At 41.0% G+C, this 27,944-nt stretch overlaps 1 protein-coding gene across 2 annotated transcripts in view; it reads right to left on the bottom strand.

Moving 5' to 3' along the window:
- Window positions 1-27,944, bottom strand: part of lama5 (laminin, alpha 5) — a 96,622-nt gene that overhangs the window by 57,574 nt on the left and 11,104 nt on the right. For both annotated transcript variants that reach the window (XM_017309445.2, XM_081609330.1), the window contains exons 3-7: window positions 10,570-10,687; window positions 7,755-7,873; window positions 6,218-6,388; window positions 6,025-6,122; window positions 329-444 (exon numbers count right to left, since the gene is read on the bottom strand). In XM_017309445.2, the coding sequence (XP_017164934.2) occupies window positions 329-444; window positions 6,025-6,122; window positions 6,218-6,388; window positions 7,755-7,873; window positions 10,570-10,687 (622 nt within the window). The remainder of the gene's footprint in view (window positions 1-328; window positions 445-6,024; window positions 6,123-6,217; window positions 6,389-7,754; window positions 7,874-10,569; window positions 10,688-27,944) is intronic.

Here is a 27,944-nt window from a genome sequence, read left to right as displayed (position 1 = left end):
GTTGTTCTGCTTAATGTTTTTATTTTTCTCCAAGCTTGTCTTATGTCCAATTTTTAATATTCACAGGAGGAAAGAAAATATCCATTCTGAGAATATAAATGTAACCAGAATGACATTTCCATCAGCACATCCAAATGTGGTTCCCCTCCCCAACCCGTTTCTGCTGAGAGTCATTAAATTAAAGCCAACTCATTCTGTTGAACCAACACATGAAACATTCCAGTTCAGGCTTCAGCGATCACACCGTGTGTGTGTGTGTGTGTGTGTGTGTGTGCGTGTGTGCGCGTGTGTGTGCGTGTGTGTGTGCACCGTGTCGGGCCCCACTCACGTTCGCATTCATTAGCGCTGTAGGTCGTCGCAGGTTTCCACGGTAACTGGTTGTACCCGGGGCAACAGTGGTCACAGGAAACGCCGCAGGTGTTGTGCTGACAGTCGCACTGCAACCTGTGAAACAACGAAACCAACAGGATCAGGAGAAAAACGATAAACTCTCAGCTCTACCGGGAGTTTCCCTGTTAGGGTTGAGGAGGTTCTGATGTTTAACGCTTCCTGTAGAAACAGGAAGCTGTTTCTACAGGAAGGGGAAGCTTCCGGGGACCAGCAGCTTCCCCGTTTCCTTCACCCTCTAATCGGGTTAGTCAGTGACCCCGCCGCCCGCAGAGTGTGGTCAAAACACAGCAGGGAAAGAGACAGAAAGACTTTTTTATCTTCTTCACCAAGAACAAAACTCCAAGCAGGACAAATGTTTACAAATGTGGTGACCTTGTGGTGACCTTGTGGTGGCCTTGTGGTGACCTGAGCTCAAGCAACAGACTCTAGATCAGTGGTTCTTAACCTGGGTTCGATCGAACCCCAGGGGTTCGATGAGTTGGTCTCAGGGGTTCGGCGGAGCCTCTGCCGCGGAGGTATCTGCTGCAGAGGATCACGTCACATTGCTTAGCCAATCAGAGGATCACGTTACATTGCTCAGCCAATCAGAGGATCACGTTACATTGCTCAGCCAATCAGAGGATCACGTTACATTGCTCAGCCAATCAGAAGATCACGTTACATTGCTTAGCCAATCAGAGGATCACGTTACATTGCTGAGCCAATCAGAGCTGCGGAGGAGCCCTGATTGAAGGAGCTCCACTCTCAGCATGGATTTGAACTTGTGTCTTTATTTACTTCAGCAAATCTCAGTTTTTACCAAATTCTGTAGCTTTCAGTGAACTTCTAAATCTGCTCCTTAGTCGCATCTTTTCGGGGTTGCTACTGCCTCTAGTGGCGTGGGGGTGGCAACACAGCTAATATAACTACATTACTAAATCAGAATACAGCAAAGTCTTTGTTATTTATTATAAAATTTTTATTCTCTTAAGAATGTAGAGCTAATTAAATGATCTAAAGACCTTAAAGTGGTTCCAGTTTCTCTCGATGGCCAACCTGTTGAAACTGTGGCACATTCTAAATACCTTGGGTCGTTCCTGGACAATCAGCTCAACTGTGCTGAAAACACTGACTATATTTTGAAGAACTCAGAGACTCTACCTTTAAGAAGACTTAGTGATCATGGAGTGACCCAACTAGAGTCTAGCTGGGTCATCCCTATATCTTGAATTTGGGGTGGGGGGAATCATATTTTATTTATCACTACAGAAGGGTTCGGTGAATGCGCATATGAAACTGGGGGGTTCGGTACCTCAAAAAGATTAAGAACCACTGCTCTAGATCAAGTCGATCGACTTTCAGCCAATCAAATTACGCTCCTTTGATCACATGACAAGCAGTCACCTGGTTACTGCTGGATGTGGAGACACCGTTGTGAAATTTTCTAGGCGAAACTTTTGCTGACAAAAAAAAAAAGCGGATATAATTGCCTAAAATAAAAATAAATGCTGTAAATTGGGCAAAAAAACCCTGATACGATTCACTTTTGGACAAAACTAAATAGAAATGAGTCGCATTTGGGCAAAAACCACCAGATTTGTGTTCCATTTTCCCTCCATCTACTTTTCCTCAGTGAATCTTAAACCTTCCTGCAGATCAGGCTCCCTCAGCCTCTGACAGACATTCATTTCATTTACTACCTAAAATCACAGCCTGAGACTGACGAGAAGAGCTCAGATAAGATCGACTCGTCTCGTTCCTCCTCTGAACAAATCTTCAAACCCAACAGAAGAGATTTATCTGAATTCCTCGTTCTGGGTTTCCATCAGTCAAACTCCTGCCAGGCTGCTGTGCGTCCACAGACCCTCATGCCCCTTCTGCTTCTCCAAATGTTTAAAATACTAGAATACCACTCCAGTTACATCATTATACTCCCTCCGGTGGCCGTGATAATTGTTTAAATTTCATTTAGAAAGCAGACGCATGACTTCAACATCACTTTAAACACAAGATCGGTTTGTTTCTGGGTCAGAACTCATGAACTGTGAGCGAATGAAGCAGGAAAATCTTAACGAGTTTCAACATTTAATTCATCTACGGGATCAGTATTTTTATAAGTATTTTTGAAATGAGTGTAACTCCATTCCTGTGACGGATGTCTGCATCTGAAAGGGATCCGAGTTAGAAAAACAGATGTAAACATGAATATCAAAGAACTGGAAAGACAGAATCCATCTTTGTTTGTAAAAGTTGGTGAGATTTTTATCCTTTAAACCTGAAAGGACAAACTGAACAGAAAGAGCGGTGAAATGTTGTGAAAGGAGCTTTGAACACAATGCATGGATGTGTTATCAGCACAAACATGCATGCAGAGCTGCAGGCGGTGCACCAGCACCAATGCACCCAGATTCAAAATATTGTTTCTGCTGCTTCCTGTTCAAAGCCTCAGTGCTGCAGGGGATTTTTTTAAGCCGGCAAAAACGTGCCTTCAGAAAAATGGCACCAAAAATTTCTTTTTTTGTTGCCCAAATTCGAACCATGTCCAGCTTTTCTTGCCCAGCTGCGACTCATATCCACTATTATGTCAGTGAAGCTCATCGCATCCCAATTATTATGTGAAGGAAAGTGTCTGAGCTCCTTTAATCTAACAGTCAAAGCAGATTTAACCCAACAGTTTATCATGTCAGCTTGTTCTCCGTCTCCTTCCTCTGACTTCACTCCTCTCCTGCGGATCCTGCAGAGCGATCTGAGACCCCGTCCATCCCACTCTGCACCAGCAGACCGTCTGCCGAGGCTTCCAGCAAGCCTGAGCAAGAGTGGGTCTTCACACATGCATGGCTGAGTGCAGGGAGAGCAGAAAGTGTGAAGCAGAGCTGCACGTTTGTACATGAAAACAATTCAAAAAAGAACGCAGATGGGAAACAAGCAGACAGATTTGACTGAGTAATAATAGCTCTTCTGCAGCACCTGAGACTGACTAGTGAGAAAATAAACCCTGTAGTTTATATTCACAACACTTCTTTACCAACATGCTGTTAAGATAATGAAAGGTTTCCCTCCGCCGCTTATTTCCACACATGTGCTCCATGCGTTAAAACAAGCTCCATCCTGCCTGGACAGAAACGAGCTTCATTCAGGCTGCGGCACAAACTCAGCTCATCTCCTGCATGAAACAAAACATTTTTCTAAATATTCCTCTGACTTATTTTACTTTCTGTGTCCATTAGAAGAATTAAATACATTAGCAAATTCTGTCTGGTAACAACCAGCAACGCTGTATGATCTGAAAAGTGTGGCGTGCTTTTATTCAATACAATCTTATGATTTGCCAACAAACTTCGATCTTGGTTTGGTTGAAGTGAACTCTGGTTTGGTTTGAATGTATGTGAACATCAAGCAGACCGGAGACCGCTCCAAAAGCAGGAAGTGGACGACAGCACAGGGAATTCTGGGTAAATTCAACCAAAACAAATGAGCTAGCCTAGTGCTAGCGGGAGAAATGACTTGTGGTCTTTAGCCAAAGACAAAAAAGAAATCCGACAACCGCTAAAATCCATTTTTGTTTTCATTTGGTTGCACTCAGCGTTTCCTTCAGAAGTCCTTGGTGCAGCGCCCCCACAGGCGAGGAGAGGAACAGGATTTTTTTTAAGCATTTGGTTTTTTGACGCAGAAATGTTGCAGTTTTGGTTCCCAATCAAACTTTCAGCTGTGAAAATATCCTTAATTATACAAAGCTGGAGTTGAACTCGTATTTATTAACCGGTATCAGAGTAAAGTGGGCTGAAAATAAATGCTTTTGGGTGATTCGTCTTTCTAAAAGTGTTTTAAAAAAACGTGGACTTTCCTTTTACTTCATAATTACAACCTCTTTGGTTTATAAAACCAAAACACACTGGAGCTTTTGTTTCAAACGTGACAAAATGTGAAAACTTTAGTGATGTAAAACATAAACATGTCTTCTAACGCCTCCTCTGGCAGCATCTCATGCCTGATGATTAAGCTCCTCGGATGGATCTGAAGAATCTCCCCGATAACTAACCGTCCGTACACCTGCAGGCTTTCACGCGGTAATAACTCCCAGGTCTCATTTGCATCACAAGTCTGCAGGTTTTTAAGCGCAGCCAGACGGAGCTGCAGCCACAAAGTGAAACCAAATGATTCCCTTCAGATTCGTAGCTTGGAGGTTTCAAACCAGCAACTCTCTTTGTGCCACAATGACAACATCAATCAAACATTTTAATAAGACTTTTTTCACAATTAAGGAAAAAACACAAAGATTCCACCTTTCAGAGTGATTCAGAGTCATGAGGGATGGAAGCAGGCGCCGTTTCAACATCTTTCAACTTTTCAGATGTAAAACTGCTTTACTATTTATTTAAGTTAAACTAAAAAACTCTATTAGTAGAAACATCTTTACCGGTTTGCTTTATGGCCTTACTGAGTTCAATCTGCCTTCCAACATGCTTTAAACGCTGCTCTGTTGAGGTGAAATTTGGTCTTTGACTGGGCCACAGCAACATCTTCATTCTCATTTCTTTTTTTCTTTTTACCTCTATTAAGTCACTGTTAAACACACAACCTGGGTCAAGTTTCCTGCTTCACTCTCCAATACTTTGGTATCCACAGCAGTTCATAGTTTGGTGCCAAACAGGCCCGTATCATCACACATCCACCACTATGCTTGGCAAAAAGTGAAAAATAAATTACCCTGATTTATTAGCTTATTTTGGGTTTTGGACTTTAACTCACTAATTTTGATTAACTAACTACACAAAGGTTCCAGCTAGAACTTTTGTTTCATGTTTCTGGTACGTCTGTAAATTTGACGCACAAGCCACAACCGCTAACAGAGATGGACAACGAAGCCACTTCTTGTTAATTTCTACTACAAGAAACGATCTTACGGACACCTGAACAGACTATTGTTGTGTTCAAGTTGTGCTAAATGGAGTTAGCCTATCAGAGCTATTCAAGCATAAAATAGCATCTCAATGCTAAACGTAGCAGCAGCAGAGATGCTAACGCTAATGTCAGCGTCCACAGTCCATATTTCTATGAGGAGTTCCTAAATAACCTGAGAAACAGATTAAAAATAATAAATGTCAACCTTGTTGAGCTCATGTGTATTTTTTCCAATAACTTGGAAGCAAAAAGGGTTTTTGAATTGAAACTGAGGCTTATTTTGTCGAAATGTCTTTTTCTTTACAGATCCTGTAGTACTTGATTATATCAGTCCCTCCAGTAGTGGTTTTGATTTTTAATGTTTTTCATTTAGTTAGTGTTGATTCAGCTTAGTGTTGATTCAGTAGAATAACTGTAGGGGGTTTGACTGCACTGAGCGGCGATTAAAATGAAAGGTTTGAATTGAGTCCCAGTGTCAGTTTATTTAAGGTGGCTGGTTCCTACAAGCATGATGAGACATCAGTTTTTCTCTCATGTATTAACATGACATTTCTCTGTCAGTTTCATTCATCCCAATGCAACAATTCAAACCTAAGCAAGGCGGCCATCTTGTACTTCAAACACCAAAACTTCAATCTATTTCCAACTGTTCTGCCATGCATTAACAGTCTGGCCTGCTAAACTAAAGTTCCCAGAGTGTCAGATACATTCCTGATCAATAAAACCTTCCGGTTTGAGAAATCAGATTCTTACTTGTAAGGGTCGCTGGGGTCGTTGGCGTTGCAGGCCTCAGCGTGTCCGTTACACACACACCTTCCTCCGATGCTGATGTCTTTGATACTGTAGTAGTACTGCAGGAAATCAGCAGCACACAGGGAGTTATCAGCAACTTGTTTTATTAATAAACCCCCTCTTACCCTGTTCCTACTGAGACCTGTTGCCTCACCCTGCGGGTCACGGTGGGGTCGCGCAGCGCCTTTCCCATCAGGTGACCCAGCAGCGTGTTCGTCCTCAGGAAGCGGAGCCGGATGTTGGTGGCCTTGGTGAAATCCCTCAGCACTGGCGAATAGGAGAAATTCAAGGCCCCGGGCCGGCCGTTCACCAGGGACACCACAATCTGAGGATGGGGGGCGCAAAAGTTATCAAGTGACAAATGAAGACAAAAATAATTACAAATGTAGAAATTTTATCAAATGAAAGATTTTTGTACCAATTATTGTTATTTACTCGCATGTAAACTGGTTGATTATATCTATTTCTTTAAGTTTTGGTGATATTTAGAATAACTTTTATATATATATATATAAAAAAAATAAGTACTAGAATCTAAATTTTTACTTTTGCATTAGGAAAAATAGTGAACATTAAAGGTGACCTATTTTTCTTTCTCACACAGGTTAGGATAGCTCTATGGGCAACAAAAAACATGCTAGTTACATTTTTTTGCACAAAATCATTCTTAGATAATGAGTTTTTAGTCTGCTCAGTTTGCCCATTTTGTTTTAGGGCCTCTTGTCACTTTAAATCCAAATAAGTTGTTGCTGGCAACGCCCACCTCACCCCGCCAACTCAATGTTTACACTCACAAGTGAAAATGGCTACAAATTGATGCACAATTACACAGTTGAAAAGCAGAAGTGGAGCCTCCTGCACAACTAACAAGAATACAGCAAGTGGCTTCTGAAAGGCAAGACATCAAAACACTTTTTATACAGCGATGAAACCAACTGACCAAACGTGATGGAACTCTGCTTGGGTTGCTAGGTAACGGGTGGAATGCCGCTGGAGCTGCTAGGTAGCGGGTGGAATGTCGCTGGGGTTGCTAGGTAACGGGTGGAATGCCGCTGGGGTTGCTAGGTAACGGGTGGAATGCCGCTGGAGCTGTTAGGTAGCGGGTGGAATGTCGCTGGGGTTGCTAGGTAACGGGTGGAATGCCGCTGGGGTTGCTAGGTAACGGGTGGAATGCCGCTGGGGTTGCTAGGTAACGGGTGGAATGCCGCTGTGGTTGCTAGGTAATAGGTGGAATGCCGCTGGGGTTGCTAGGTAACAGGTGGAATGTCGCTGGGGCTGCTAGGTAACAGGTGGAATGTCGCTGGGGTTGCTAGGTAATAGGTGGAATGCCGCTGGGGTTGCTAGGTAATAGGTGGAATGCCGCTGGGGTTGCTAGGTAACAGGTGGAATGTCGCTGGGGTTGCTAGGTAGCGGGTGGAATGTCGCTAGGGTTGCTAGGTAACGAGCTGTTGTTGCTAATTTGTGTTGTTACATTCCAGATATTTTTAACCAGGTCGTCTTCAAGACACCAAAAACATCAAGTTATTGTCAAAAAAAGTTTTTATGAACAGTAGAAACCCAAATAGAAGTACAAAAATGTGCAAAATGTGAATTTTGCCTAGTAGATCCCCTTTAAAATAACAACATTAGCGTAAACTCAACATTTTAAATAACTCTCTGTTACTAAGTATGTCCTGCACATGTTGGATCACCTCTCCGTTTTCCAGCGGGACTATTCGAGAGTACTCCGTGGAGCAGATGACGTCGTTGTCGTTGTTGATCCTCTCGATGGTTCTCTGGCCAAAGCGTTCGATGCAGTCCCTCTTAGACGCTGCAAAACACACATAAAGGCAACAAAGGAAATGTTTGCAAACATTTATGGATTCCCCACCAGGTTTATAGCCTGAAGACAAATAAAAGCAGAGTAATAAAAATATTTTAAATGTCATGACTTCAGTTTGTTCAGAGTAACAAGCAGCTCTGAGTTTTACAGCCTGGAGGCTAACGCTAATTTACCCAACAAGCCGAAGAAACCATGTCATCACTTTTCAGATACAGTTACAAATTCTAGGTTGGAATTAAGTCTAGGCTTTGACTGGGCCATGAATCTGTTTTGATCTAAAACAGGGGTGTTCAAAGTGTTGCTCTGGGGGCCATTTACAGCCTCTGGATGATTCTGTGTGGCCCGTGATCACAGATCTAGAGTGAGACAAATATGACGTGTAAGCATAGATGACTTTTTTTTTTTTAATTTACAGAGAAAATGTTCTTAAAATTACAAAATAAAAGTTTGTGGTACAGCGAAATGTCCAGATATTTGCATTTGCCATAATTTTGTTGTGTTAAAGAACCACAAACAAAAAAAAAAGAAAAAAGAAAGAACAAAATGTACACCTGACACTAGTTCTGCTTATAAAAAATAAATAACAAAAAATAAATCTAACTTTCTTGTTGGATTCAATCAAATTGTTTCTGGCATGTTTTAGTTTATTATTTTTACAAGATACAAAAATGTCACATAAATTTTGTGCATTTAGTAAAAAACAACTAACAAAAAAAGGAAATTATTTGGGATAATTGAATTAAACATAACGTTATTGATCAATGCTGAGCTGTGTGAACTCGGTTTTATACCCCAACACGGGGCTGTGTGACGACGTGAAGCCGTACCACTGTAACCAATACGAGACCAACTGCAGTAACACTTTCCAACCCAAAGAGGGCAGCACTGAGAGGAATTTCACCAAAATAATGCAGAACTAAGCAAATATACACAACATTTCTAAATTCACACAGAAACATAAATATAGAACCATAAATAACCTACTTAGGCAGTTAATAATCAGAAAATAAAGTTGATTTGGGGGTCAGTTTCACTTTAAAGACAAGCTGAACATCTTCCCGACGACACCAAATTGTAGCAGCGGAGGCCCAACAGAACCTCTCATCTGCTCAGATGCCGCCTCCTCCTTTAATCAGCTAAACTCCAAGCTGTGACCTGTTGCCAAACATTCCTGGAATCCCCCTGCAGCAGCTCACCTCCACCAGCAGCCGCCAATCAGTTAGCATGACCCCTGACCTCAGATGTCCTGTTAACTATAGATTAGAGTTGTAGCTACTGCCTTCCCCTGACATGAGTGGGTGTAGTGACAAACCCGACCCTTCAGAGTCACATAAAGATGGTTACAAAGTCGGCCTTCTATCAGCTGAAGAACATTTCAAAGAGAAATTCATCCGTGCGTTTATCTGTAGTCGCATTTGTTTCTGCAACCCCAGTTCTAAAGTCCCTACACTGGCTCCCTGCGGCTCAGAGAATGAACTTTAACATACTGCTGTTAGTTTATACATCAATGAACGGCTGTTGATGCATCAACCTTCCAGACCTCTTGAGTCTTCCGGTTCTGATTCTGGTCTGCTCTGCATCCGCAGAACCAGAACCAAACAGCATCCAGTTTCTACGCACCTCAAAAAAAAACCTTTCAGAAAAACTTTTAAGTCTAGAATAAAAACCCACCAGTTTAAAGTTGATTTGATTCATAATAACTGGAACATAGACCAATCTATTGGATGTGTATTGATGATTTTGATGATGGCATTTGACAAAATATGTTAGTTACTGGTTTTCCTAATTGGTAAGTTTAGAATGTTTTTATGATATAAAGCAATTTGAACTGCCTTGTTGCTGAAATGTGCTGTAGACACGATGCAGAGCGACATCACCCACACAAAGTCCTGCCCTCATCGCCCTGCTAGAGGGAAAAACACTGCTGGCTGATGATGACCAGCTTTAGTTTTAGCTGTCAAGTTTTCAATATAATGCGCTAAATCTTAAAAGTACACCTGATTTATAAAAGAAAAAGAGGACGCAGTTCTTTTATGCTAATTGTCGACACTACAACAACCAGATGACAAGGTCTGAATTTTTTTTATTTCAGTTAAGCTAGCTATGCTAGCTTGACTTTGACAACCTTAACATGTAGGGGCTGCAGGATTCTGTGTGTTGCGTTCAGTTAAAAACAAAAAGAAAAAGAGGTGACCATCACACCAATTCTCTGACAGATTATCAGTAAATCCAGGTGATTGGATTAGCTAATCTACCACAGCGATCACTTATTAATAATCATAAGTAAACATCAAGCCTGAAAACATAAAACTGCTTTGTGTGAAATGTTTGCGTGTTTTTCTGGCGTCGAATCCTGATACATTGGTGGCGTTTTTGTCAGTTGCTATGGCAACGTGTCTATGAGTGGCGTAGCCAAAACAGAGAGCGAGAAGAAAGAAGAAAACGAGTCTCTTTGAGTTTGGTTTTTCTGCGTTATTTTTCCTGCAGTGCGCTGCTCTAAATCAATAACGCCTAAATCTCCAGGTTTCATTTAGTTAAATCGTTGTACTGGGGCAGCAAAGCCACGAATGGCATGTAAAAGAATTGTCTTTATGGCCTCCAGCGCAACGTTTCTGGATGTGAACAATCACATGCAACTTGATTGGTTGATTGATTGATGCTCATCGATTTGGTTTTTTACTCACAGGCGAAGAACTGCCAGGGCTGGTAGGTCTGCCCAGAGTCCGTGGATCTCTCCAGAACCCAGAGGTCCGGACGGGGAGAGTTGGCAAATTTAATCAACACGTAGGCCACATGGAAGAGCTGCAGAGAGAAAAACAAAAAAAAAAAACATTAATAAAGATTAAATATAATGCTGCACAATGATTTCTTCTGGTTTTGCTTTGTTGTCACACTGACATGTTTTCATTTTGGGGCGTTTTCACGCCTGACAGTCCTGTAGACTGTGTGAATGGGGAGCAACATTAGGTGCATTTTCAGTTGCATTTTCCTCTAAATAAGTTAAATTATCATTTCAGAGCAGATTTTTAGTTATTTATCTGATGCGCTAAATATTACCAAGTCATTTTGTGTGGTTTCTAGTGCAGACATCTTTGTACACTTGAAATAAAAACTTTAAAGTAGCTTTTCAGCAAGAAATAGGACCTTGTCATAAATCAACAGCTCCTTAATACTGAAGAAAAGGTGCTAGTTTTACTGACATATTATTTCACTTATAAGTAGACATTTTTCCCGTATTATAAAATAATTTGTATTTTTTCATCAATATTAAGAAATTGACTTAAAGCAAGAACCTGAAAAGTTACTTGTAATTTAGTTTTATCTTATTTCAAGTGTAGTAAGATATTTATACTAGAATATAGACAAAAAATACTTGGTAAGATTTCGTGTTTTTGCAGTGGAAGTAATTTGGAAGGAGAAAAAAGTTTATTTTGCAGCAACGCGACAAGAAAAAATTAGAAGTTGACCTTCTCTTTAGCATCAAATAAAAAATAAAATATCAAAGAACCATGAGGAAATTAAAGCTCAGAAAAAGGACTGGAACAAGAAATGACGGATATGAGATGAGAAGATGGAAGAGAACAACAAAGAAAAGAAAATATGACGGACGACAGGTTAATCAGAAACAGGACCAGCTGCTGGCCTTTAATAAAACCAGCCGACCTCTGCAGCGACCCCAGCGATTGACCTGTAAAACATGGCCTCTCAGAGGACGCGGCACGTCAAGAGCAACTAAATTACCTCTGATCTACTGCGTCCTGGTTCTGCCACGAGTGGCTGTCAAACGGCTGATTCCTGCGTTTCCCAATGAGCTCCAGATGGTCGGCGATCCGTGGCGTCCGCGATAAACTGCCCTCAGCGGTACGAAGGGAAGCAGGCCGAGCTTGAAACACTCGGACTGTTTCCCAGCAGGAAGAGGACGCAGCGCAACACATGACATGCATCACAACTCCAAATCTGCTTCCCTGCATGAAGCTACGCATTTAAAAACCAGGCTGATAACGACGCTTTTCAGTGACAAAACGATGCAACTGTAACCACTCAAGACCTTAATGAGAGTTTGGGAGAAACTGGGTAAACATACCAGAAAATGTCCTTAGAATGCGGCTGAAACGATTAATCCGATTAATCAGGATTAATCGATAAGTGAAATCAACTAATTTAGGGTTAATTGGAGTATAAAGACTCCAAAAAAGGCTATTTGGTGACAAAATATACTAAAAGCAGTCATTAACCTTATGTAGTCGCTACTCGCCGCCCGGCGTACAAGCATGTGACGCATTTATAAGGCTTTGTAATAACACGGACGCATACCGAGTTTTCATTTCAACTCTGTTGGACAGCACGGACTTCAAACTTTATAAAAGTGGTGTTTTTATATTGGCTTTGTGGTTATTTACTTCAAAATAAAGCCAGAAATATGATCGATCATTTCCGCCTTATTTTGTGGGGTCTAAATGTACCACATTTCGAAACAACCAATGAAAATGTGTGGACGGTCTGTTGCTAGGTAGAACGGAGACACGCAGGGGGGGAATTGTATACGGCAAGAGACTAGGGCGCAGCGATGCTGTGGATTTTACTGAGTGTTTCGATGGGTCTTTTAGACTATAAGTGTGTTAGTTAGAGTTCGTGGTGTGTGCAGGGTTGGTAGCAGTTTTGCTAGGTATCGCTACATGGCTTCATAGCGAGCGCTGACGCACTGAGCAGAGAGACTGGGGCGGCCATTTAGACCTCGACTGCAAAGGGAAAAGATTGTGCAACAATATATAAATTCTGCTTTTAAGACAAAAGAAAATCTTGCTTTTAGATTTACTTGGTTCAAATTCTCTAATGAAAAACAATTGTAAGAACCTTTTGCCTTCCAGTTAACAACAGAAGAACAAACAGATCATCCCCACACTGTCAGAAAGGGTCGAACTTTTCACATATTAATGTTAGAAACATTTCCTCCTGCTGCAGATGCATCTTTCACTGCAAACAAGCGTCGAGTACAGAAATGCTGCTGATTAAAACAGGGAGGGAGAAAAATCTGCACATCAAGTGGCCTTTAGTAACGTAGATAGACGGTATGGATATCCCCGATATCAATACTGATACCGATCATTTTTAACTAAGTTTAATATAAAATCAAACTTCTGAGCTGTTGGCGTTTCTGTGGTTTTTCCTGTGAATTATTTTCTTCAGAATTTGGACGAAGTTCATAAAATACATGGTTAGTATTCATTTAGTGTGCATTTTCCCTAAATAAACAAAGTTGTTTTTTTTTAACTAAACAAGAGGTAAAGATTTATATTTAGAGACCAGGAAACAGAGCGCAGCGCTCCTGTGTCCCTGAGGGGGGAAAGATACTGGCCAAGAAAAAAAAAAAAAAAACCTGGACATTCCTTTGAATCCTGGGTTAAAGTTGGACTTCCAGGGCAAATTCCTTGAACCAGAGAATCTCCACCCAAAAAAAACAACACAAAACAACCCTCAGGTGCACAATCATCCACGTTTTGATTTGTGTTTGCTCACATGTAAAAACTGGAGGTGAGATTAAATAATCCAGTTGATGGTGAAATCTATAAAGTGTAGAAACGTTTATTGTTCCTCAAAGGGAAAATTCATGACAGCAGCAACAGATATCGGTTCACACAAAGAGTCCTTAAAGTGTTAAAAATAATACTCTGTTACCCAGGAGGTTGTTGCTAGGTAACCAACAACTTATCTTTATCTGTAAAATTGTGACAGATTTTATAGATAATTTGATTCTCACTGTTTAATCTTAAGATCAAACTGAAAGAAAATCCCCACTGTGACTGTCTCCCAACTCTCAGTGGGAGCCAAGTCAGTTGTCTTGTATGAAAACACACACACACACACACACACACACACACACACACACACACACACACACACACACACACACACACACACACACACACACACACACACACACACCTACACCTCCAGGGGATTCATGGATTAGCAGCGGCCTCCCAGGTCAACCTCCCAAAGTGCTTGCAGAGCCATTAATCAGCCTGCCGTTGCCGCCGCCGCCGCAGCCAGGCGGCCACAGGATGAGGCCCGGGGGCAGAACTCGCCGTAACAGACAGGAACCAAAACGAGAAACTACAAAATACAACACTTTAATCATTCTGTGTTTCATCTTCTTTATGACTCAGAAATGGTCCTCTCCAACCAATTAAAATGCAAGATATATGCAATTATCTGGGCTTTTTCCCAGTATAACTCAGATAATTTAGCCTCCCAGTACTCAACACCAGCTAAGAGAAACCTACATGCATACAAGTAGCAGCAAACGTGTTCTGGGAACAACTGGTAGATAAGATACGCTTTATTTTCTAGTTCTTGGGTGTCTCACCCCTTTCAGATGCCGCCCTGGGCATCTGCCCATATCAAAAACAACCAATGTGTAGCTGTTTTAAAAATGTTTCAAACCAAACATGTCTGAAGATTCTCTGTTTTCCAGGTTTTTATGTTGAGGAACTCTTAAAGGACGCCATTTTGTCTTAAACACATTAAATTGTTCAGATTAATCGCGTTCGTTAGCATTAGCAGTCCTGAAAAACACAACATTTTACCAAGTATTCTTGGTCTAGTTTCTAATGCAAATATCTTCACATGAAATAAGACGAATTTAAAGTTTTCAGTAAAATACAGGCTCTTGTTTAAAGTAAACAATTCCTTGGTATTGATTAAAAAGTGCTAGTCCCCACTACCAATTATTTCACTTATAAAAAGACATTTTTCCAATTTCCCAGGTGGAATTATCTGCCAGTGGAACTAGAACTTTTTAAATCAAGTTTAAGGAATAATTGACTTAGAGCAAGCTAATATTTCTGACTGTAAAGTTTCTTATGAGTTAGTTTTGTCTTATTTAAACGCACCAACTGCTTCGCACCAGAGGAATTATCTGAAGTTTACTATCATTTATGTCTGTACGTCTCAGGAATTCAGGTGTGTGTGCAGTTGTGTGTCTGGCCCCGACCCGGTTTAATGATTGCACACATTCCTGGGTGGTAGCACATTCCCAGCACCTCTGGTAACCATGGAAACAACACAAAATGACAGGAGCAGCACTGGAGCGCCACTGATGCAACCCCTACTCACCTGAATCTAATGAATGCTTAACGCTCTATGTAACTTTTAAAAAGTATAAATTTGTTGACGCTGTCACCATGTCATGACAGTCAAGACAGGTAATCTGTGACCTCAAAAAGAGAGCTCCTCTTCTTTTCCAAGAAACAACCAATCAGAGACAATAAGCTGGTCTTTATGCTGTCATTCACTTCCCTGATAGCAAAGCCTGTCATGAATGCTAAGGCTGGTTAGCATAACCACAGTTTTCCTGGAATGTGAGGTTTTTTTCTCTGCCATTAGCACATTTGATACATGAGGATGATTGACAGCGCTAAGACCCGCCTCCTGGCTCTGATTGGTTGTTTTTGCATTTCTTCAGACAACAATAGCAGCTCATGGAGGAAGTGGAGGAGATCAATCTTTTCACAGATCGTCTGTGTCCTGTTACACTGCCACAACATGGTTGCAGTTTAACAAATATGGGTAAAAACTTTTCTGTAAACGTGACATACTGCAGCTTTAAGGCGCTGGTCGAACTAATTTGACGAAGCGAAAGTGCCTGAACAGCAATGTTGACATTTCTCTATAACTAGTCCGCTTCAACTATTAGTTTCTTGCTTCTGCAGGAGACATAAATACGTCTGAGAAGCGTTTATCAGATGAATAATTATGTATGATTTTTAATTAAATAAAGCTGTAAAATGACAAAAATAAATGAATAAACCCTGATTTTTGGAGAAAAAAAAGAGGTGTGATTGAGATTGAGTGTAATCCACCAAATGGTCTGTGCGAATACAAAACCTCACGACTGTCTGGCTTCTGATATACGATAATATGTTGGAGCCTTTTAAAGACATGCAGAAAAACCGTGATCTTTTCTGAAAACATTTCAAGTTTTTATTTGCATTAGTACCTAAAAATAGGAATAAAAAAAAATATAGCAGATATTTATCAAAATGTGCAAGATCAGCAGCTCCTATCCTGCTTTATTTAGGTGGATTTATGGGGCATAAAAACCTCTTTGGATTCTAAAAGTTGCAGATTCTGGTTCCAAGTGAATTTATTCAAAACGCTCTGAGCTGCGTTTCCATCTGGGATTTGATGACTCACTGTAACTTGCATCATAACTTAATTAAAAGAAAAAAAAAGAAACGTGAGCCTTCTCTGAGGGAATACTCTCCAGAACTCCTGATCCGAACCGACTCCTCCCTGGTGTATAAACAAACCGTTTGGACCACGAAAACAAACCAATAAAAGATTCCCTGGGGGGTTTTTGGCAGACCTCCTGGATCTGGACCAACACCAGAATCTAATCAAGGCTCGTTTGGCCTCCAGGCAAACGCCTCCCTGCTGCGATGACAGAAATAATGTCACTATGTAAACAAAGTTCCTCTATTAAATAATAACCACCAATTAGTGAGTAAAACAGACATGATGTTACCAGATGATTGACCGAAAACAGACACATGGAGCCGACTTGAGTCCAAGACAAACATGTGAGCGACTAGATCCAACCGACCTCCAGAACAGGAAATTCAGGACAAAACTGGAGGCCGTCAACAAGCTAAATGTGTGGATTGGATGAGATCAGTTTAGGAAAAAAGACAACATTGGGCAACCGGTAGATGTTCCCATCTGAAAACCACGACAGAAATATCCCAGTCAGGGATTTCTGATGGTTACATCACAACTGGGGTGCTGTGGTGGCGCAACCTGGGCAAAGCACAACCCATGTATTGAGGCCTTAGTCCTCATGCCGGTGGCCGCAGGTTCGATTCCCAGCCTGGTGACATTTGCCGCATGTCTTCCTCCAGTGGTGCAAAAAATGGGTACCGATCTATGTTTTCGCATCCCCCTGAATAATGTGTAGTTGCGCCACTGTCTTCCTCCTCTCTCATAACCTTCTTTCCTGCCAAACTACTTTCAAATAAAGGCCACTAGAGCCAACAAAACCTTTAAAAAACTGTATTGAATTACACATTTATTTGATAACTGCACCAATACAGCTCATTTAAATCCACCAATAACTTCAGAAGTTTGGTCAAACATGGAAAAACAGCAACTTGAATTTGTTAAGTCAGTAGAACAGCCAATGTAAAATAAACAAAACGAATCTGACAAAAACAATGTAAAAACAAAACTGCATGAAACCTTCTGTCACATGGTTCAGAAAGTGCAAATAGGAAGTCTAAATATATACGCTTATAGATTGAGCACATTGTACTTGAGCTAGACTTTTTTCTCAATATCGGAACGATAGAGATTAATATTGGATTGATTCTTCTCTAGAGATGCTAGCAGTTCTTTGCTAACAGTAAAAACAGCGCTAGTTTACTCCAAAGACACTCTAAAAGTGTCTTTTACAGACACTGAACTGGAAGTGTGTGAGCTTTGTGATGAGATCAAGGCTGGAAAAGAAAAGCTGCAGCTGCATCTGTCAGCTTCTGGAAGAAATTTAAGACACTTTCTCAGGACAATCCAGAGACACCGTCCTGGCGCCTCGCTGTGATTTATGTATGAAGTGAAACCAAACGGGGGATTGAAGTCGATTTGCTGCCATCACGCCTCTGAGCCACCAACAGAGGCAGACATGGAGGTCAAGCAGGTGAGTAGATGTGAAGCGGTGGTGTGAGCCGTGATCTGGCTCTAACCACACAGACTGGCAGGGTGGAGATCCCCGCTAAAAAACGGCTATAACCATCTATTTTAATAACACCAAAAACACCTTTATGTGCATCAATACACACTAGAGATGTACCAATCCGATACTAATATCTGTATCGGTCCCAATATTGAAAGAAATTCTAGAACAGGTATCAGTGACAATGTGCCATTCAGGTCTATTCAGTCGGATTCTGTGCTTTGTGCTCTGAGAGACATTAAGCTTTATTATTTATAATTCCTAATTTCTCTTTCTGAACCAGATGAAAGGCTTACTTCTGTTTATTTTTTTGTTTTCTTTATTAGTTAATCTGCATGTGCTGTTATACTCCTACTTGCACTGAGTGAACAAATTAAAGTTGTGTTGTTTTTCCAAGTTTGTGAAATTATTGGTTCAACCCAGCTTGCCTTTCTGTATCAGATCCGTATCGGCCGATACTAAATCTCAGATATCGGTATCAGAAGTGAAAAAAAATGCATTGATGTATCCCAATACGCACAGCAGAAACCATCTTGGAACTAGCGCAGAAGCTAGCATCTACAGTTAGCCAATCAGCAGCAGGGAAAATTGCTCCTAGCTCTGCTTTCCAAGCTGCATTTTATTTTTTTTTAAATCCACAAACAAGCAAATTTTCTGCAAATATTTTGGAGTGTTCATCTGCAGAAATGAAGGCGGAAGTCCACTGTAGTGCTTAACTGAGTCACTGATGTTTTATTATTATCTTAAAACAGTTTCTCCATTCTCTTCTGACATTTTCACCCATTCATTTTTCACAAACAGCGCAAAAAAAAAAAAAGGTCTTTCTACAAACCTCTGTCTCGGTTCGGTTTAAGTGAACTCTGGTGCGTTTTGAATGCATATGTGAATGCCAAGCGGGCCGGAAACTGCTCCAAAAGCAGGAAGTAGATTACAGCGCAGGGCATTCTGGGTAAATAACAGCAAAACAAACATGGTAGTCGAACGCTAGCGGGAGAAATGCCTCGTGGGTTTTAGTCAAAGACAAAAGAGAAAACCTATAACCGCTAAAATATGACTTTTCCTGAAGAAATGTAAACAGTTTTTTTTTGTCGTTTCCTTCAGTGGTTCTTAGTGCAGCGCCCCCACAGGTGAGGAAGGGAACAGGTTGCTCAAAGGGTTTGATTAATTTGAAACAGAAAATGTAACAAATGTTGTAAATTGAGCCAAATCTATCAAAGTATCAGATGTGAAAACATCCTTAAAAACAGATTCATATGTTTTTTTCCCCACACAAAACCCCCCCAACAATTTAGAGTTGTTTGCTACTTACAAATATCTAAATGAAAGGATTAGGAAGACCAAGCTGTAACTAATGACAGCTTCCACATTTTCTTAAAGCACCCCCTTCATGTTGGACCCGGACTGTTTTCCAGGTGGGATTTGAATCCCCAGAGGCAGCAGATGTACAGACGCAGGCTGCGCCGCTACACCTATACGTCCACAGCACAGCTGGTCCGTACACGCTCAGCCGATGAGCTCAGCGCCTCTAAAACATGCCTTCAAATGTAAAGATGACTGCTTCTGCCTCCCCCTTCAACCCTCATGACAGTCTGTAGTGTTAAAATCTTTGAAGCAATCATGCCATCTTCAGCAAGTTCTGGCAGGAAAAGAGAAGCTGGGTGAAGACATGGCAATGTGCTGTTTGCATTCCAGTAATGTCACAAAGTTGAAAATGCCAACATATCCCTGGAGAAAGAAGAAGAAGAAAAAAACTAGCTTTTCAGGAGAAATATCTTTTCTACAAGGTGAACTTAGCTAAGTGTTGCACCAATCTGGCTTTTTCTGCCTGATACCAATTTCCTAATACAATTAAAAACATAATTTCTGTAATGCAGTTATTGAAAAATGCTCGACGTATTTGAGAAAAATTACCCAGTTCCCGTGGATGTCTAGAAATAATTTGAGACAGAAAACGTGCTGGAACTCAGCTTTCGTTGCTAGGCAACAGGCGGAGTTCCACTGGGGTTGCTAGGTAACGTTACATTCCGGAGGTTTTTGGAATGGCTCATTTGTCAGACACCAAAAAACACTAACTTGTTGCCAAAAAGGTGGTGTTTTTTTTTTTTTTAGAAGCAGTAGAAACCCAAATGGAAGCAAAAAAAAGTGCAAGATGTGGAGTTTAAAAATAATTAAAAAGTCTGATTTAAAAAGCACGTTTGTAATCAACAAATGTGTTGGCTCTTGCCTGCTTAAAAATGAGAATAATAAATTACAAATCTGTCTAAATTCATGCGCTTTAATTTCCTGATGTCATTTTCTACTAATAATCTTTGTGCTTTCCATGATAATATGATTGATATTATAGAAATGGGATTGGGCACCTTCCAGCCCCGATAAGAGCCACACAGCAACAGGAAGGCCAAGGTTAGAAAAGAGAAGCAGATGTTTGTAAGAGGAGGAGAGCAGATAAGACAGACGGCTCCCATCGTGGAAACGGCGATGGACTCGTCTTCCCAGACGCTCCTTATCGGAGCCCAGCAGGACGGAGGTGGAGGGGCTGCAGGTCCGAAGCTCGTTATTCTGGACAGTTCTGGTGATTTCTGCCTGCAGAGTCTGAAAACTGAAAATCATGTTTGGTTCCTGATGCGTTCTGTCTTTCACCAGCTTCTGGGACTTTTCATGAAAAATAAAAACTAAATTACGAGAATAAAGTCTTAAAGTTACAATAATAAATTTGTAATATTACCATTAATATTATGTAATATTGTGATAATATTCCAACTTCTTTCTCACAAAACTACAACTTTACTTACGTACAAACCCTTTTTTTTCGTAGCTTGGTCCTAATAATTTGCCGTAAAACTATACTCTGCCTTTGTTTATAAATTTAACAAAGGTGGAACTCACCAAAAATCTTTTAGCACAACTTGAACATAACAATAGTCTTTTCCAGCATCCAATCAGATCGGCTTCAGAAGCAAAAATTAACGAGAAGCAGGCCAAGAGAAGCTGTTTGCTGATTTGCGCATCAGATTTACGGGGCTACCAGAAACACATAAAGGCTCAGCTTCAGGGCTTCTGTGTGCAAGAAAGAAAAAAACAAAAACATATTTGTTAAAAGTTATGCTATGAATTTATCAAAACTAATGTTTTAAATTCCTTGACCTTTTATGCCATTTGATCTTCAGCGTCTCCATGTTAACATGGTGGGATCAATAGGAGGTGAAATCATTTTATTATTAAAATGTATGTAAAAAAATTATAATAAGAAATCACAGTAATGAGCGTACGTCTTTGCCCTAATGCCTCATGTCCCAATTTGGTAACGTCTGTTCCTCGGGACAGCCTGCTCTCCCTTTCCTCCTCCTTATCGCTCATCCTTCTCCCAAATTCAGAGTAATTATGGAAAATGCCCCAGCTGTCTGTCATAATGAGGCATCAGCGAAGCTCCTCAGAGGAGCCGTGGATCAGAGAGATGGAGGAAGTCCAGGTCATGGCAGAGGAAAACTCCCTTCCTTCTCCTTCTATCCTCCCTTTCTGTCCCTTTCCCTTCGTTCTTCTTCTCTGACCTTAATTTGTAAAAACATTTGGAAAACCTCAGCTTCTTGTTCCGCTACGACCAGGAGTGATCTGTCTCTAAAGCTTGTTAGTTTCCAAAATGCTAACGCTAATAGGGTGATGGAAGCACAGATTATAAAGAAAGTAAAGCCTGGAGGCCCGCCAGGCTTATAATACACAGGGGGAAACCAGGATTTACCAGTTTACTGCAAACGATCATCATCACGACGATCATTTTGGGCAATATCCTGCTGAACAACCAGAAACCAGAAAGAAACGAAGGTTGTTTTTGGAAAATGTTCTGTGCTTTGTGTTTTCATGACCAGGAATATTAACATTTCTGGGAATTCTTCTCAACAGATGCAAACATTGTTTCTAAAGAAGTTGAAGAGTAAGGTCAAATACATTTTCTCCCAGCAGCTTTCAGAAGGTTCTCTGTAGGAAAAACTTTTAGTAAAAATGACTTCATGGCCACTCAGTCATTTAAATATTAGCATTTGTTACGTCTATTCTTCAGGCAGACAGAGACGGCCGGTTCCATGCCAGCTATGTCCAGAATGTGTTTCAGCCTCAGCGAACGCTGAGGCTTCCCAGCTGTTGGTTTCAGTATGAAACGGCTCCTCCAGGCAGCATCAGCTGGGTTTCCTCAGCAGCTCTATTACAGTCTGTCAGGAAAAAACGTCTTTATCTCCATCTGCCTCAACAGCAGACAAACCGAGAGCATGCCGAAGGCCGCAGGGTCACGAGGTCAAGCAAACAGCTGCCAGTGTCCTAATAATAATGGAGATTCACACTGCCTCAGTGATTTTATCACCTGGACATGGCATTTAAAAGGCAGTTCAACATCCAGGTTAACTTTTAAAACCAGCTGTTCAACCTTTAAAATGTTCTACATCTTGATGAAACTTTTTGAGCAGCTTGTTCCCCTCCTTGCCTGTGGGGGCGCTGCAGCAAGAACCACTGAAGGAAACAACACAAAAACCTCTGAAGAAGGCAATGACGGAAACTTCCTTCTTCACAAAATGAAAACAAAAATAGAGCAGCATCAGATTTTAGCGATTCCCCTTTAGTTTTTACTAAAAGACCACAAACATTTCTCCAGCTAGCGCAAGGCTAACACGTTTGTTTTGGTTGCATTTACCCAGAATGCTCTGCGCTGTAGTCCAGTTCTTGCTTTTGGAGCGCTCTCTGGTCTGCTTGGCGTTTGGCAGAGTATCCAAAAATTATACTCATGTAAGAATAAAAAAGTATTTGGTAAGAAGTCGACTCAAGTACTTAGGAACTGATCAAATGATCAATCGTTTAATATTTTAAAATGACATCATCAGTTTCTTTCAATAAAAAACACGAAACTTTCACAGAAACTGCAGGTGTGTGTCTGCAGTTTGGTGAATTTTTGGTTTAAACATGTTCCAGACATTTGACTCAAGTAAGAACAGAAATACTTCATAACAAATTTACTCAAGTAAAAATAAAAAGTACAACGTAGCAGAAATACTTTGTACTTTTACGTGACTCAAGTAAATGTAACCCATCTCTGCAGAAATGCAGCAAGTGTGAAAAGTTTGAATCCTTTCTGTGTAATTCTGGTCCGTAAAATGTGCATAAAGCTTAATGTAAAGGACTGAACGTCCGGCCCTCCTCCTTCCTCTGAAGTCTTCCTCTCCTCCCCCACGTCTTTCATTCCTGAGCTTCTTAGGAAAGAGGAGAAACTCAAACAAGCTGCTGCCGCTGACCCGACTGAAGCCAATATTTACCGTCACATTAAGAAGGGCAAACGTCTCCTTTTGTCCCTCAGAGTTTCCTCTTTGGCCTCCTTACACAGCATTTCATCAGCCGCCTGCCGGCCTTCGTTTCCTCATTAACAACAATCCTAAATTTGATCTAATTTCACATTTAAAACTGAATTTAATGTGAAGCTCAGACCAAGTTTATAGAAACGGTTTGTGAGACGATTTAGTGGATCACTGATCAGATCTGATCCTAAAGCTGATGAGGTGCAGCAGAGATGAGTGACGTTTTGATCCAGTAACATGAAAATATGGACAGACAGGTGGATGGATGGATGGATGGATGGAGAGACAAATGGATGGATGGATGGATGGATGGATGGATGGATGGAGAGACAAACGGATGGATGGATGGATGGATGGATGGATGGATGGATGGATGGATGGATGGATGGATGGAGAGACAAATGGATGGATGGATGGATGGATGGATGGATGGATGGATGGAGAGACAAACGGATGGATGGATGGATGGATGGATGGATGGATGGATGGATGGATGGATGGAGAACAAACGGATGGATGGATGGATGGATGGATGGATGGATGGATGGATGGATGGATGGAGAGACAAACGGATGGATGGATGGATGGATGGATGGATGGATGGATGGATGGATGGATGGATGGATGGATGGATGGATGGATGGATGGATGGATGGATGGATGGATGGATGGATGGATGGAAAGACAAACGGATGGATGGATGGATGGATGGATGGATGGATGGATGGATGGATGGAGAGACAAACGGATGGATGGATGGAGAGACAAACGGATGGATGGATGGATGGATGGATGGATGGATGGATGGATGGATGGATGGAAAGACAAACGGATGGATGGATGGATGGATGGATGGATGGATGGATGGATGGATGGATGGATGGAAAGACAAACGGATGGATGGATGGATGGATGGATGGAGAGACAAATGGATGGATGGATGGATGGATAGACAAACGGATGGATGGATGGATGGATGGAGAGACAAATGGATGGATGGAGAAACAAACGGATGGATGGATGGATGGAAAGACAAACGGATGGATGGATGGATGGATGGATGGATGGATGGAGAGACAAACGGATGGATGGATGGATGGATGGATGGATGGATGGATGGATGGATGGATGGATGGATGGATGGATGGATGGATGGATGGATGGATGGATGGATGGATGGAGAGACAAACGGATGGATGGATGGATGGATGGATGGATGGATGGATGGATGGATGGATGGATGGATGGATGGATGGATGGATTTATTTGAGTACTGACTCAATGGAGTCACCATGGAGACCAAAAATCTGAATAATAATAAGTCATAAACATTTTACTTTTGTACATTTTGTTACTTTCCCTCTAATCTTAACTGGACCATTTCTGAGGACAGGAATCCAAATAAACCCGACTCATTAAAAGGAAGAACTAAAAATAAGTGTAAAAAATTCAGTCGGCCTTCGCGCTCAGAGCAAACAGTTCTGACTCAGTTCTCCTATCAAAATGAACTCATTGTGCGCGAGCTGCCAGACAGCAACGGCAGGCTATTCTGGTTCTGGTCCGGTCCAAGCAGGAAGTAAAGTTCTGTGTCCTTAAGGAAGGGCACAGAACCAGACATGTTGTTCTGTCTGCAGCTTGATAATCGTTTAGATTCATCAAAACCTTCTGACCTGAAATAATTCAGTTTGTTAAGGAAAACAGTTATAATTGTCACCTGTCGTGATAACTGACAGGCTGCTGTAGTTATCGCGATAAACGATAATATTACTTTACTTTGAGACCATTTTCAAGTGATATAAGTAATAAACAATAAATCATTTAATCTCATGATAAATTAAAAGCAGCTCAATCATTTCCATGACTTATTGTTTTTCTCTTTTTTCTCAGTTTGGTCATCACAGCAGAACCAAAGTCCTGCTGCCTAGTTCATGGAAACCTGAAGAAGAAAAAGAAGATGAAGAAAAAGAAGAAAAAGTAGAAGAACAAGAAGAAGAAGAAAGAAGAAGAAGAAAGAAGAAGAAGAAGAAACTCTTCCTCTTCTGTTTCTCCTTCAGCAACAAAGGAGAGGAAATCCAATTTAGGGAGAACAAATAAAGAGTTGAGCATTCTGGTGAACTGATCTAATCTGATTTTTAATTAATTTCCTCTCTCGTTATGACTGCAGAGTATCCCAAACACTTCACTTCCCATTCACAACTTTCTTCCATGTTTGTTCTCTGCAGACTTTGTGAATGAGTCAAACACACTCGGCGGCACAATGGAGCCATAAAGGGCCCATTGAGAAGCATTCTGGATGCTAAGTCACTGGGAGAGGCTGGGAGCGCTGGTGAGGGCGGGCAAACACGGCAGGACAAAGGCAGCGAGCTGAATGGAGGGTCAGGGGTCAGGGGTCACGCTGCCTGGTGGAGGGAGGCGTCTCAACCTGTCCACCTGCAACCGGCGTGTTGGAAACTTTTCCTCCTTCTGGCTGCTCTTGTTTTGAGGGATGAAGTCACAGGAGCAGAAACGGATGAGCTCAAATGCTCTGATGGAGATTAATGGACACTTTTAAAGGGCCGGTACTCAGAAAAATTTACTTTTTTCAGCTTTAAGTCATGTTATAGAGTTATTCCCTCATCAAAAACAAACATGGAGTGTTGCTTTGATTATTTCATGCACGTTTGAGAAATTATTTAATCTCCATGGCAACCATTCGGCTGTCCAAAACACCTTTGAACTCCTTCAGACTAGCCAGCAGCAATTAGCAAACACCTGGTGGAACTGTTGAGCTCTTTATAGGAACTACTTCCCAGTAAAACGATGGTAAAAAAGTTGTTAAAGGGTTAACAGAGCAGCCATGATGGGATGACTTCCTGGAGGCGGAGCATCAGAAAGAGGAGGCCTTTTTAAAGAGACAGAGGCGCCAAATTAGGAGGTCAATTACTCTAAAGTCACATTTGATACATACAGAATTTTAAAAACAGTTACTTGATTGTGTACATCAAGTAAGTAGCATCAACTAAGCACAAGTAAGAAACAAGTACTTTTTCATCAATATTAAGGGATTATTGACTTAAAATTAGCCCCTATTTCTCATTAAAAGTTACTTTTAAGTCAGTACGCTTGAAATAGGACGAAACGAAGGCATTTGCACTAGAAATCAGATCAAAACTACTTGGTAAGATTTTTGTTTTTTTGCCGTGTTTATCTAGTTTAGGGTTTTTCAGTCCCGTCAGGGTTCAGAGTTGAGAATCAGTGGTGTGATTTTTTCAAAGGTTTGCTCCATCTGGCGTTTTATAACCCATAGCTTATGTTTTAATGAGTTAAGTGCTTTTCCAGGAACACATTAACTAGTTTTAGAAGAAAGGCTGGATCTGATTTGGCCCCCAGCGTTCTGAAAACCAGCCAAAAAAAGGCCAGAAGAAGCCCAAAAATGAGCTCCAGTTGTATGCAGCGAGAATTGGGAATGAAGAGAAATGTGCTTCATGGTGATCAGCTTTTATCCCGATCCGTTCCCTCTCAGGCTGCGCACAGAAGAGTCTTTGTGTCCTGACAGTTACGACTGACATGAGAAGGAAGAAAAAGATCAGAAGATTGAATATATTAAGAACGTAGATAAAAAAAAACTGACGTGAGATCGTTCAATGAGCATTTCGAAGTCTCACGCTCTAACAGAGCGACGGGTCAGAGGCAAAACAAAACAGCAGAGTTTCAGTTTTAGCATCACTTTGTCGTCATTTGTTACAGGATTCGTCTGAATGCTGGTGAAAATGGAGCAGAGATTATTCTGGTTCAGAAACGTCTGCTTCTGTCTGGTGTTTTGGTCTCAACTAGAACCATTTTGTTTCCATTTTGAGAAGAAGGAAGTTGTGTTCCGTGACTTATTCAGTGTTTAGTGTTGTTTTCTTCAGTGGTTTTTGGTGCAGCGCCCCCACAGGCCAGGAGGGGAACAGGTTGCTCAAAGGGTTTGGACTGTTTCTCAGTGCAGTGTGAAAAAGTGAGATGAAGATGTAAGAAATGTTTCAGTTTTGCTCCAAAATCTCAAAAACAAAAAATTCTTTAAACTCTTTCTGCAGAATATTGGACCCATGGATTATTTATTCACTTCCTCTTAGCAAAGAATTAAAATATTCGAGTGTTAAAGTAACAAATCCATGGTTTCTTGCTTCGCTCTCAGGTAGGATATTTATCATTGTGACAATATCATGGAGGTAAAGAAAACCCTAGAAACCTGTTTAGCTGAGCCATCAGTCATCCCTTGATATTAAAGTTGAATCTTTAGAAAGCTCAAGCTTTAAGCTGCAGGTAAGATGTAAAAAGAACCTCTGGGATTTCCCAGATCTGGAAGCTTCATGCTATCCTCCTCCCTGAGGCTCAGAGCTGCACCGTGCCAATTAAAGGATCAGTTACACAATAAAACACAATCAGGAGCAGGATGAATTCAGTCAGGGATGAAGGAAATTATCCTTTATAGCAAACAATGAAGTTATATTAGCACTGCAATGTGGGTCGGACAAAAACAACAAGAAAACTTGCAAAAGTGTTCCAACCCCATAAACTATTTCACATTTTCCAACAATACAGGTACATTTTATGGGGATTTTAAAGTTTAAACCAATGCATAATATTGCATAATTTTAAATTGAATTAATTTTACAAGTAAGAACAATAAGTGTAGACTGCACTTGCAGTATTCCCCTTTACAATGAAACCTCTAAATAAAACCGCTGGCAGAAAGCAATGCTCCCAAATCTCACCAGAACATCCAGGTTTGTTTGGAGGCCAATCAAAAATATTCAGTTGATAAAAATACCGCAAACAATTAGAAAACAACTTTAAGTGTTTAAGAATACAATAAAAATGGATTTAATCTGTAATATGGCTAAAACTGAAAAATATGAAAGTCATGAAGTAGATAAATAAAACCGATAGGAAAACGCAGCGATGAGGGCTTCAGGCTGAAAACTGCTGACAGATCGGATTACAAGAAACCAGGTTGTTTTTACACACACACACACAC

Source organism: Poecilia reticulata, chromosome 7, assembly GCF_904066995.2.
Source record: "Poecilia reticulata chromosome 7, P_reticulata-male-v2, whole genome shotgun sequence".
Taxonomy (NCBI): domain Eukaryota; kingdom Metazoa; phylum Chordata; class Actinopteri; order Cyprinodontiformes; family Poeciliidae; genus Poecilia; species Poecilia reticulata.
This window is presented reverse-complemented; position numbering and strand designations above follow the sequence as displayed.